Raw genomic sequence first — 12,268 nt, forward strand, 5'->3', positions numbered from 1 at the left:
CAGGTTTTCCAAATATATACAGTACAGTCTCTTTTGCAATATTCTAATAAGCTGTTTATAAGTCCCCAAGCCCCTTTGCATAGCACCAAAATAGTGAATCTGGTCTATCCATTCCAATGCGTTGCTGGTCTTGATTTGGTGTCTCTTCTCTCATTGCAATCGCCATCCTCCAGCTTTCTTCATGTGGATGCAGCATTCTATGTCATCCTATGTGCCGGGAAAAGCCAAAGTATGCCGATGACCTGGAAGTAAAGCCAGCACATGCGTATTGTAGTACTTTACTCAGCCCTCAGCAGAGCAAAACGAAGTTTGCCTTGTGCACAAGCACGACTGGGGGACCTTGTGTGGATGACATAGGACGCTTCATCCACATGAAGCAAGCAGGAGAGGAGGCACCAAAGAAAGAATCTTTTCCATGTTAAAAAAATCAAAAACCTTCATAAAGAAAAGACTTCATGAGGGCAAATACAGAGTGTTCATCACAAGGTGCAAACCAGTAATTAGTCTTAAATATAGAGAGGCCAGATTAAACTTTGCCCAAAAAAACATCTAAACAAACCAGCCCAGTTCTGGGAAAGCATTCTTTGTACAGATGACACTAAGATCAACTAAGAATTATTGGAAGAAGAAAGTATGGAGAAGGCTTGGAGGAGCTCATAATCCAAAGCACACCCCATCCACTGTAAAACATGCTGGAGGCAGCGTGATGGCACTGGGCATGCATGGCTTCCAATGGCACTGGGTCACTAGTATTTATTGATGATATAACTGAAGACAGAAGCAGGAGGATGAATTTTGGACTCTACAGGGCTATACATTCTGCTCAGATTGGACCAAATGCAGCAAGGTTGATTGAACGGCGCTTAACCATACAGATGGACAATGACTCAAAACATACTGCGAAAGCAAATTTGCTTCTACGTGAATTCAGCAACCCAGGGACTGCTGGCCATCATTTTACTATTTTACTGAACTACAATGGGCTACAAAAGTTTTTTAAAAAATTGTTACACTCACTATTCACCTCTTCTTCCCCTCTGAGGATTAGATGAGTAGCAAGTAGCGGAAGGTGCAAGAGAGGCGAGCGGAGGGTGAACCCAACTGTTTTTTCATTTGTTACACATTACGTTTATTATTTTCTTGGGTCTGGAGAGACACCAAGAGCATAATAAGGGACAATAAATTTGCCGAGTATTACTTCTCCATGAATTAAGTTCCCCAGGCAGAAACATGGAAACAGGCAAATTTTGCCTGAACCACTCATCTCTAATATATACTGTATATTTATAGGAGTATGTATGTATATATATATATATATATATATATATATATATATATATATATATATATATATATATTTATTAATTATTTTATTTTTTTCCTCTTAATCTCTTCATCCCTGGGCAACTTTATGTTTTTAGGTTTTTCCTCCTCCTTGGTCCAAGAGCCATAACATTTTTATTTTTCCTACAATATAAGGACTTGTTTTTTGCAGTTGTACTGAGCTGTACTTTTGACTGACACCATTGATTCTGCCACATAGTGTACTAGAAAAAGACAAAAATAAATCCAAGTGCTGTGAATTTGCGAAAATAGTGCAATTCCACAAAGTTTTGTATTTTTTTATTTACCATATTCACTATATGGTAAAACTGACCTTGTAATATAATTCCCGGATCAATATGAGTTTGTAGATAGTAAACATGTATTGTTTTGTTTTTTTTTCTTTAAGTGATGAAAAAAATTCAGAAATTTGTCAAAAAAAAAAAGAATTTTGCTTTTGCCGCCATTTTCCGAGACCCATAACATTCTATCATCTGAGAGCTTATTTTTGCACCCTAGGCTGATGTTATTACTGATATGTGGGGGTAAACAGTGTTTTGAACGCCTTTTGTTGCATTTTATTGCAATATTGCGGCATTCAAAAACGTGTAATTCAGAGTTTTGATTTTTTTTTCTCATTACGCAGTTTACCGATCAGATTAATTTATTTTATATTTTGATAGATCGGACATTTATAGACTCAGCGATACCAAATATGTGTATTTTTTTTATTGTTTTATTTCTAATGGGACAAAAGAGGAGTGATTTGAAGTTTGATTTTTTTTATAACTTTTTTTATTTTTTTACATTATTTAATAGTTCCCTTAAAGGACCTGAAGCTGCAATCATCTGATTGCCTGTGCTTTACAGAGCAGTACATCAGCTAGCATTCACAGGAGGATCATGATGACTGGCATGGGGGTCATCAGCTGACCCAAGTCTGTCATGATAATTTACGTAATGAGGGCACCAATGGGTGAGATCAGTGACACACTTCCTGTCAACGCGTGTTAAATGCTGTTGTCAAAGATTGACAGCGGCATTTAACTGGTTAACAGCTGCAGGTAGATCTTGGATCCACTTGCGGCTGTTAGAGACACTTGATGACTGATTAAATTATTAAATCAGTTGCCAAGTGTTGGGAAAGATGTGGGCTCACAGACTATACCAAAGGCAGGAACATGGCCAATGACATACTTGCACGTTATCTATCGGTCATAAAACAGTTAAAACATATATCCTAAATTTTACATTTCATATTTTCCAAAATAAAAGAGATCACTTTTAACAATGGATTTTATTCCCCAGGGAAATTGTTTGAAAAAGAAAAAAGGCAATGAGATAAAATAAAGGGGAACCCATGTTTCTCCAGATACGGTCTTGGCCGAAAGTGTTGGCACCCTTGAATTTGTTCCAGAAAAAGAAGTATTTTTTACAGAAAATTACAATTATACATTTGTTATACACATATTATTTTCTCTCTGTGTATTCAAACATAAAAAAGTAAGAAAAAAAGCAAATTGGACAACTCCAAACTCAAAAATGAGCTGGACAAAGCTGTTGGTACTCTCAACTTAATATTTGGTTGCACACCCTTTGGAATAAATAACTGCAAACAATTGCTTTATATAACCATGAAGACGCTTCTTAAACCTCTCAACTAGAAGTTTAAACTCTTCTTTTGCAAACTGCTCCAGGTCTTTCATATTTGAAGGTGTCTTCTTCCAACAGCAATTTTAAGATCTCTCCACAGGTGTTCAGTGGGATTTAGATCCGGACTCATTGCTCCCACACTTTGTTTCCCTCCATTTCTTGGTATTTCGTGAAATATGTTTGGGGCCATTGTCCTGCTGGAAGACCAATGAACTAGCATGCAAACTCAGCTTTCTGACACTGGACACTACATTCAACACAAAATCCTTTGGTAATCTTCAGATTTCGTGATGCATTGAACACAAAGTACCAAGTGTCATAGAGAGCAAAATAACCCCAAAACATCTTTGATCCTCCACCATATTTGCTTGCAGGTACTTTGTTCTTTTCTTTGTTGGCTTCATTCTATTTTCTGTAAACAGTAGAATGATGTGTTTACCCAAAAACTGTATCTTGGTCTCATCTGTCCACAAGATGCTTTCCCAGGAGGATTTTGGCTTTCTCACATATATTTTGGCAAACTGCCGTGTTGCTTTTTTATGTCTCCGTGTCGACAGTAGAGTCCTGGGTCTTCTGCTATAACATTTAATTTCATTCAAATGTAATGAATAATTTGCACTGACACTGATGCACCCTGAACCTACATGACAGTTTGAATTTCTTTGAAACTTGATTGGTGCTACTTATCTACCATCCGGACTATCCTGTATTGCAAGCTTTCAGCAATTTTTCTCTGCCGTGCACTTCGAAAGAGATTAGTTGCAGTGCCATACGCTGTAACATCTTGATTAAGTAGTGCACTACGGACAAAGGAACATCAAGATCTCTGGACATAGACTTCTAACTTTGAGATTGTTGATATTTTTGAACAAGTTTAGTTCTCTAGTCCTCAGATAGTTCTCTTTTCCGCTGTCTGTTCTCCATTTGTAGTGTGGCACACACAAAGACACAATGCAAAGATTGAGTCAGCTTCTCCCTTTTTATCTGCTTTCAGGTATGATTTTCATATTACCCACACCTGTTACTTGCAACAGTTGAGTTTAAACAAGCATCACATGCTTTAAACAAAGTTTTTTACCCGCACTTTTGGAAAAGTTCAGGCCCTTTTTGGTGTTTTGTGTGAAATTATGAACAATTTGCCTTTTATTCCACTCTTCTTTTGTGTTATTACAATACACCCAAATGGAAATAAACATGTGTATAACAAAACATGTAATTGCAATAATTTTTTAGGAGAAATACTTAATTTTCTGGAACAATTTCAATGGTGCCAAAACTTCTGGCCATGATTGTATCTATCTGCTTTATCCAGTGATGCAATACTAATAACAGCTTTCTCTTCATTCTAGAAATAATGCTTTCAACACCACTAATTTGGCTTGAAAATTGGTGACTATTCTTTTGCCAATCCCCAATATGGAGAAAAATATGAAATATATTATCTAGCTTATTTACCATTTTCTTTCAATATCGTATACGCTTTAGACATTGCCATATATAAAGTATTAATTCAGCATGCATTTTAAAGTATCAAGGACATTTAAGGACTGGTCCCCTAGAAAACTTACCTTCATATAACATCACAAAAGTTATATAACATGACACAATAGTGTTATACTTCATATACACATACATGATAGCTTATTCTGAATAATAGCATAAAACAACAGAAATGCTTTAAGAGCAAAAAGGATATGACTGAAAAAAGTATTGCATTAAAATCTAAGCTGTCATATAGGCTGTTGTATTTTAACGAAGTATAAAATTTATAAGACTAAACTATAGTTGTGATGAAAATCTGGACAATAATTTGAAAACCTTAAATGAATCAGTTAACATTGGAAGCTTTTGTGTTTAATATTTGAAAATGTTAAACATTCTGATGATATATACATACTGAAAATATATACTCAAGCACCTTTTTTGTCTTATCTTTATAGACATGCCTCCAATGCTACCAATGGACCTTAAAGGGGAACCTGGACCTGCTGGAAATCCTGGTCCACGTGGACCACCTGGGCCTCCTGGACCTCCCGGAAAGCCAGGAATAGGAAAACCAGGATTACAAGGAATGCCAGGGGCTGCTGGTCCTCCTGGCTTTTCTAGCATTGGCAAATCAGGTTTACCAGGTATGCCTGGCAAAATTGGGCCTAAGGGTCTGCCTGGCACAAAAGGAGAACCTGGAATGAGTGGAGAGCAAGGACCTAGAGGAATGCCTGGATCTCCTGGAATTCCTGGACCTTCAGGAATCTCATCAAATGGAAAACCAGGTGTTCAAGGTGCTCCAGGACAGCCAGGTGTCAGAGGTGAACCTGGTCCAAAAGGTGAGCCAGGACTTCGTGGAGATAAAGGCATTAAAGGAGAAGCTGGACTTGGAAAACCAGGGCTGCCAGGTACTCGTGGTCCTGGGGGCCTACCTGGGCCAATGGGCCCACCAGGTCCACAAGGTAATGGAAAACCAGGACTTGTTGGATCACCAGGTGGCACCGGAGATAAAGGCGATATTGGTTCACCTGGGCCACCCGGGGTTGTTGGTCCACCTGGGCCTCAGGGCCTCCAAGGTAAACCTGGCATTGATGGAATTGGTAAACCAGGTTTAGATGGATTGCCAGGACTTCAAGGGCCTTTAGGTGCTAAAGGGGAACCCGGTATACGAGGCTTACCAGGACTACCAGGGCCACCAGGCTATGGAAAACCAGGTCTGCCTGGATTGAAGGGAGATAGAGGACCTTCTGGAATAACTGGTGGAATCGGAGATAAAGGAGAGCCAGGGTTTGATGGTGAACCAGGTGATCAAGGACCACAAGGTATTATAGGGCCTCCAGGACTTCCAGGTTCCATGGGATTGCCAGGGAAAAATGGTTTGCCTGGCTTGAAAGGTGACATTGGGCCTACTGGGCCAACAGGTGCACCTGGCATCCCAGGAAGTCAAGGCCCCAATGGATTTGTAGGTAAACCAGGTATTCCAGGTGAGAGAGGACTTCCAGGTCTAAAAGGACTTCCAGGGCCAATTGGGCCAAAAGGAGAGGGAGGGCTAATGGGACTCCCAGGTTTGCCAGGTCAAGTAGGTAATCCAGGGCCAAAAGGAGAAGGTGGAATTCTAGGACAACCAGGTCCAAGAGGTACAGCTGGTATTCCAGGTCTACAAGGATCATCTGGCCCAATTGGGCCACAAGGGTTACCGGGTTTAAAAGGAGAGCCTGGTATCCCTGGGCTACCTGGAAAGAGCATCAATGGTGAGCCAGGACTAATTGGCCCTATAGGACCATCAGGGGTTCCTGGGCCTCCTGGTTTAAATGGCCAGCCTGGGCTACCTGGTCCACCTGGCCCACCAGGACCACCAGGAATTTATAGTGAAGGCACTATTGCTGGCTTGCACTTGCCAGATGGAGGAGTGGAAGGAGGTACAGTAGGCAATGAAAAATCCGGAAAACCTCAGTATGGCACTGGAGAACTCTCTGCCAAAGTAGCCCCAGCATTTACTGCCATCTTAACTACACCATTCCCTCCTTCTGGCATGCCAATCAAATTTGATCGGACTTTGTATAATGGCCATAATGCTTATAATCCTCTTACTGGGATATTTACTTGTCCTCTTCCTGGAATTTATTACTTTGCTTACCATGTCCACATCAAAGGAACCAACATCTGGGTTGCTCTTTACAAAAACAATGTACCTGCTACTTACACATATGATGAATACAAGAAAGGGTATATGGACCAAGCCTCTGGGAGTGCCGTGTTAGAACTCAAGGAAAATGACCAAGTTTGGGTGCAGATGCCTTCAGACCAAGCAAATGGGTTATATTCAACAGAGTACATTCATTCTTCATTCTCTGGATTCCTCCTTTGTCCTACATAATGGACTCACAACAACATTTCTGACCCTAGTGATAAACTATCTTTTAAAAATTACATGCAAAGCAACAAAAAAGACTTTCTACACTTATATATCCACTGGGAGAGAAAAAAAGACATGATACTTGTTTAAGCAAGACCTAAAATAGTCACATTATCACCCAGTGACATAAAAACAGAGCGGACCATCAAGCTTATGGCAAGATGACTATGCTATACTAGTTTTCTACAGCCTAGAATTTCATTGGAACCTCAAATGTTCCATAGTATTGATTATTTTGTGGATATTTTGATAATTTATCTGTAACTGCTACATATGTTGCATAGTATTTTAGTTGTAAAACACTGCATCAACACAATGTAATGAGGATGACCTTGCCAGTTTGATAATGGTTTCAAAATTTTATGCACTCTGTTTATAGCCTCTATTACATGCTTATTGCGGTTGTTTCCTACCATTTCTATCCAAAGACAATAGAAGCATTTCTAGGAAATAAAGCCAATTTGCAGAATGTTTAAGGAGATACACAAACTGTGAGTATGTGTGATAGGGCTTTCTTCTGTACAGTAGTAGCTGCTGACTTGTATTTTCCCAAGACGGTAAGTTACTTTTAGCCACTTCTTCACATGTTGGCTCACAATAACAGTTAATAACCAACTTTAGAATCACATAAAAATATTTTTTTTCAAGTTAAACAAACTTAGAGAAAGTTCTGATATGCTTGTTAGAAAAGTAAATATAGCAAAGTACTGTAATTTCCGAAGCATTTTCCTCCTGGAACCATGAATTGATGAATTAGGAGTTGTCCACGACCAACCGGCACTTTTACAAACTGATATTTACTATTCCTGTCGTAATTTATGTTATTGTGGACAGCTGTAATGTATGGTAAAGTTAACTTTAATCACCTTATACATAGCATATGCAATAATGCACTGACATATTCATGGTACTTCTATTCCTATTGCTTTCTATTATATAGTACTATTACAGAGAAATCCCATATATTGAACAGTATCACAATAAGTGAAGAGTTGCAGGTTTAACATTAATAGAAGTCTTTTTTTTTACTGGCTATATGTTTATTCAACATTGAAACTAAGAATGTGATCTAAAGCATCCTCATCCATCGGCCAGAAAACGTTGTAGCTGTTCCATGGTTGCCATTCATTGTATGATATGATGCTTACATTTTTAAAGATATGACATTTTTGAGTGGGAAGGAAGCATTGGTTTCTTTTCACCATACATTGCCTTTTTTAATAAATGACTGTTCATTGTAATATTTTTTTTTACTTTATTATCCAATTGTTTGCAATGGTGCTACGCCCTACTTACCAATGTTATATATTCATATAGTGCAATATTATTCTCAAAATGGCATCTTTGTTTTTTTCAAGTATCATTCCTGTTTTGTCCTGCTAATATTAATGGATTTTGTATTGATAATGCTTGAACTGTAATGGTATTTGGGTTAAGGAGATGTGTCATAGTGCATATATACATTAACCTCCTTGAAGCACAATCAGGCTGTGAACATCCGGGTGACCAGGGTTATTTTGCAGAGAAGTGGTTAATGATCACGGGTTAAACATAAGTACCCCTAACTTATGATGGTTTTTAAAATGCACCTCTATACAGAGTGCTCTGTTAGGCTGGAGTTCCCCTTGCGTATGACACACGCGAGTCTAGCATAGGCATCACCCGGCACAGCCTGACACTCTCCGAAAAATCAGCTGCATAGAAATACATGTAGCCGACTCACTCCTGTCAAGAGAGTGTGCGGCCGTGCCGGGTGATGCTGATGCGAGACTCGAACGAGTTATATGCAAGTGGAACTTCGGCCTTACTTTGTGACTAGCAGTTTAATACTGCCAAACTTTATAGGAGTGTTTCACTAGTATAAAATTGATGACATTTTCTCAGGACTGTTTAGTGGTCATTGCTGGGTACTGCATATCTGCACCAATTTGTTGGCATAGGAGTTAGGCCCCGAGCACACGTTGCATTTTAGGTGAGTTTTTACCTCAGTATTTGTAAGCCAAAACCACCAAATGCCCAACGTGTGCACGGGGCCTTACAAATACTGAGGTAAAAAACTCACCAAATACCCAAGATGTGCACAAGACCTCATGAATACTGAGGTAAAAACTCACCAAATACTGAACGTGTGCATGTGGCCTTACAAATACTGAGGTAAAAACTCACCAAATACTCAACTTGTATAAGTGGCCTTACATATACTGAGGTATAACCTCACCAAATACCCAACGTGTGCACGTCACCTTACAAATAGTGAGGTAAAAACTCACCAAATACTCAACATTTGTTCGTGGCCTTACAAATAATGAGGTAAACGTGTGCATGGGGCCTTACAAATACTAAGATAAAAACCTCACCAAATACCCAATGTGAGCATGTGGCCTTACAAATACCGAGGTAAAAATTCCCCAAATACCCAAAATGTGCAAGTGGCCTTACAAACACTGAAGTGAAAACTCACTAAATACTCAATGTGTGCACAGGGCCTTATTCTGCAGGGAAGAAAGGAATGGTAAGTTCAGTTTCCGATAACAAATAGAAAAGTGAAGACTATTTCATCCTTTTAAAATTTGCAGCATACATCGGGGAGGATCATATGGCAAAAACAATGAGTCATAGAGGGCAACACTTTTCAAATGTAAACCCGCATTCTTTTTCAAGCTAAGCCTTAAGGCTACTTTACACACTGCGATATCGGTCCCGATATCGCTAGTGTGGGTACCCGCCCCCATCTGTTGCGCGACACGGGCATATCGCTGCCCGTGCCGCACAACATCGCCCACAGCCGTCACACATACTTACCTGTCCGGCGACGTCGCTGTGACGGGCGAACCACCTCCTTTCTAAGGGGGCGGTCCATGCGGCGTCACAGCGACGTCACTGAAACGTCACTGAACCGCCGCCAAATTGCAGCGGAGGGGCGGAGATGAGCGGGACGTAACATCCCGCCCACCTCCTTCCTTCCGCATAGCGGCCGGGAGGCAGGTAGGGAGAGTTTCCTCGCTCCTGCGGCGTCACACGCAGCGATGTGTGCTGCCGCAGGAACGACGAACAACCTCGTTACTGCTGAAGTAACGATAATTGGGAATGGACCCCCGTGTCGCCGATTAGCGATTTTGCACTGTTTTGCAACGATGCAAAATCGCTAATCGATGTCACACGCAACGGCATCGCTAATGCGGCCGGATGTGCGTCACGAATTCCGTGACCCCAACGACTCCGCATTAGCGATGTCGTAGCGTGTAAAGCCCGCTTTAGAGTATGGCTCCACTTGCGTATGACTCGTGCAAGTCTCGCATTTGTATCACCTGACATGGCGCACACTCTCACAAAAATGCATGCTGAGTCAGTTTCATGCATTTCTGTGCAGCTGAGGCACTCCTGTCAGGAGAGTGTGTGGCCGTGTCAGTGATACCAATGCGAGACTCGCACGAGTCATACGCAAGTGGAATTCCAACCTTAGGGTACGCTCACACGAGCGTGAAAATCGGACGAGTGCAATGCGAGAAATTCTCGCATTGCATTCTGACCAATGTTAGGCAATGAGGTTGAGCTGTTGGTCAGCTTTTCTCCCATCCAGATTCTGGATGCGAGAAAAGCGGCAGCATGCTGCGTTTTGCTGCTACCGCCGTATCTCTCGCACCCATTCAAGTGAATGGATGCGAGAGATACATCGGACTGCACTTGGATGTTATCCCAGTGCAGTGCGATATACGCACAGGCTTACAGTGGAGGAGATGGGGGGATTAACCCCTCCCTCTCCTCCGCAGCGCCCGCACACAGCTTCACAGCTGTGACCCGATCGCAAGATCGGGTTACAGTCGCATGACACTTGGCTCAGGCTCGCAGCAGAGCCTGAGCCAGGGGGCATTAGCATATCGCATCCGATGCTCTCGCATCAGATGCCATACGCTCGTGTGAGTCCAGCCGTATACTGCAGTACCTGGCAGTGTCCAATAAACAGTTGACTGTGCTGTTCATCTGTACAACTGTTTACATCCGGTTACCCCTGAAGCTGTTTACAGCTTGTTGGTGGAGGTGTCATGTCTGCCTTGAGATAAGACATCAGTTTTAGAATAGTGAAACCCTACTTTGAATGCGCTGTCTAAGATTAGAGAGAAACAGTACACTTTTGTTTGCAAAAACAGCACTATTCTTGCAAACACAAGCCATGGAAATAGTGACACTGTTTCTGGGAAATAAGAAATTTCTATTTTTAATAGAGAGAAGTGAATACATTTGCAGGACCCTGGTCCATTGGTCAGGTCAGAATTTCAGCCAGTGGACGGGAATCGTCTTCTCCTCTTTTGGTGTTCATCATGCTTGCGCCACGATGGCTAATCAAATCAGGAGTATGCCGCGCATACCGTCAGCTAGGCGGAGGTTCGCAGTTCAGTATACCGATCTGGTCACTTGACCAGGGTCCTGCGAATAGGTTCGTTCATTTCCAGTTTCTAATCTAAAACAACCTCTTAAAATTTACTTTAATTATTGAAAGAGAAGTAATCTACAATGAATCTCTTTCCACAGCTAAGTCTGTACTTCTCAATGTGAACAATGACCATCTATACATCACCTTAACATTTCTGTATCCCACGTCTCCCCACACAACTGTTTGGATATTGATGATATATTTGTTACTTCTCAAGAAATAAAAAGGATTATTTGTCTAGACAGTCTGGTAACTTTTCCATCGCAGACAAAAAAGTGTTTTATGGCACGAACAATAATGATAAGACTGTCATCAAAGCTGCACTACGCGAACTCTTTTAGGGTTTGCTCTTGCCAAGTAATAATCAACCATCATTAATCAAACAGACAAATATATTACTTGAATCTGCTCCCAACAAGTAGTAATACTTGTTCTGATTCCATCAAAAATATTAGGGCAATTATAAATTGAACATTTCTAAGAAAGCCAATTAAAGTAATAGGTTGAATAACAAGGTAAAGAGAAGCTCAGCAGAACTCTAGAATCTGTTGTCTGACACAGCAATATGGATGGGGTTCTGCTGGGGATTTGCCCTGTTCTGCTTATTCTAAGGGGCCTCTTTCTGGGTGGCTGAAACAGGATTTCTATTGGGGGGGTTTTCCTGTCCAGCCAGAGCTGACTGCCTATGTTTTGCTGACTGGATAACATAGAGACAGTTTCCTAATAAAATATCTGAACTCTGTCTTGTCTGCGGTTTTATTTGAAGGAATGAGGTGTGCAGGATAGATGTGGGCGGCTGTGAGCTCCGTCTTCACGTGTGTGCTTTACGTGTGACTGCATGGCTTTTATGTGTTTGTGTTTCTACTCAGAAGAAGGAAATTGCCTCATCAGTCGAGGTAAGAAAAGTCTGATAAATAAAAATGGACCCCTGAGTGACAGTCTCATTTATACAGTAAGCG

The 12,268-nt window shown here is 41.0% G+C and overlaps 1 protein-coding gene across 1 annotated transcript in view; it reads left to right on the top strand.

Moving 5' to 3' along the window:
- The window catches only part of COL8A2 (collagen type VIII alpha 2 chain), a 351,712-nt gene extending 339,670 nt beyond the window's left edge, over nucleotides 1-12,042 (top strand). Inside the window, exon 4 of the mRNA XM_075336033.1 lies at nucleotides 4,917-12,042. Within this exon, the coding sequence (XP_075192148.1) occupies nucleotides 4,917-6,838 (1,922 nt within the window). The 3' untranslated portion in view covers nucleotides 6,839-12,042. The remainder of the gene's footprint in view (nucleotides 1-4,916) is intronic.
- The last annotated feature ends 226 nt before the right edge of the window (nucleotides 12,043-12,268 follow it).

Source organism: Anomaloglossus baeobatrachus, chromosome 2, assembly GCF_048569485.1.
Source record: "Anomaloglossus baeobatrachus isolate aAnoBae1 chromosome 2, aAnoBae1.hap1, whole genome shotgun sequence".
Classification (NCBI taxonomy): domain Eukaryota; kingdom Metazoa; phylum Chordata; class Amphibia; order Anura; family Aromobatidae; genus Anomaloglossus; species Anomaloglossus baeobatrachus.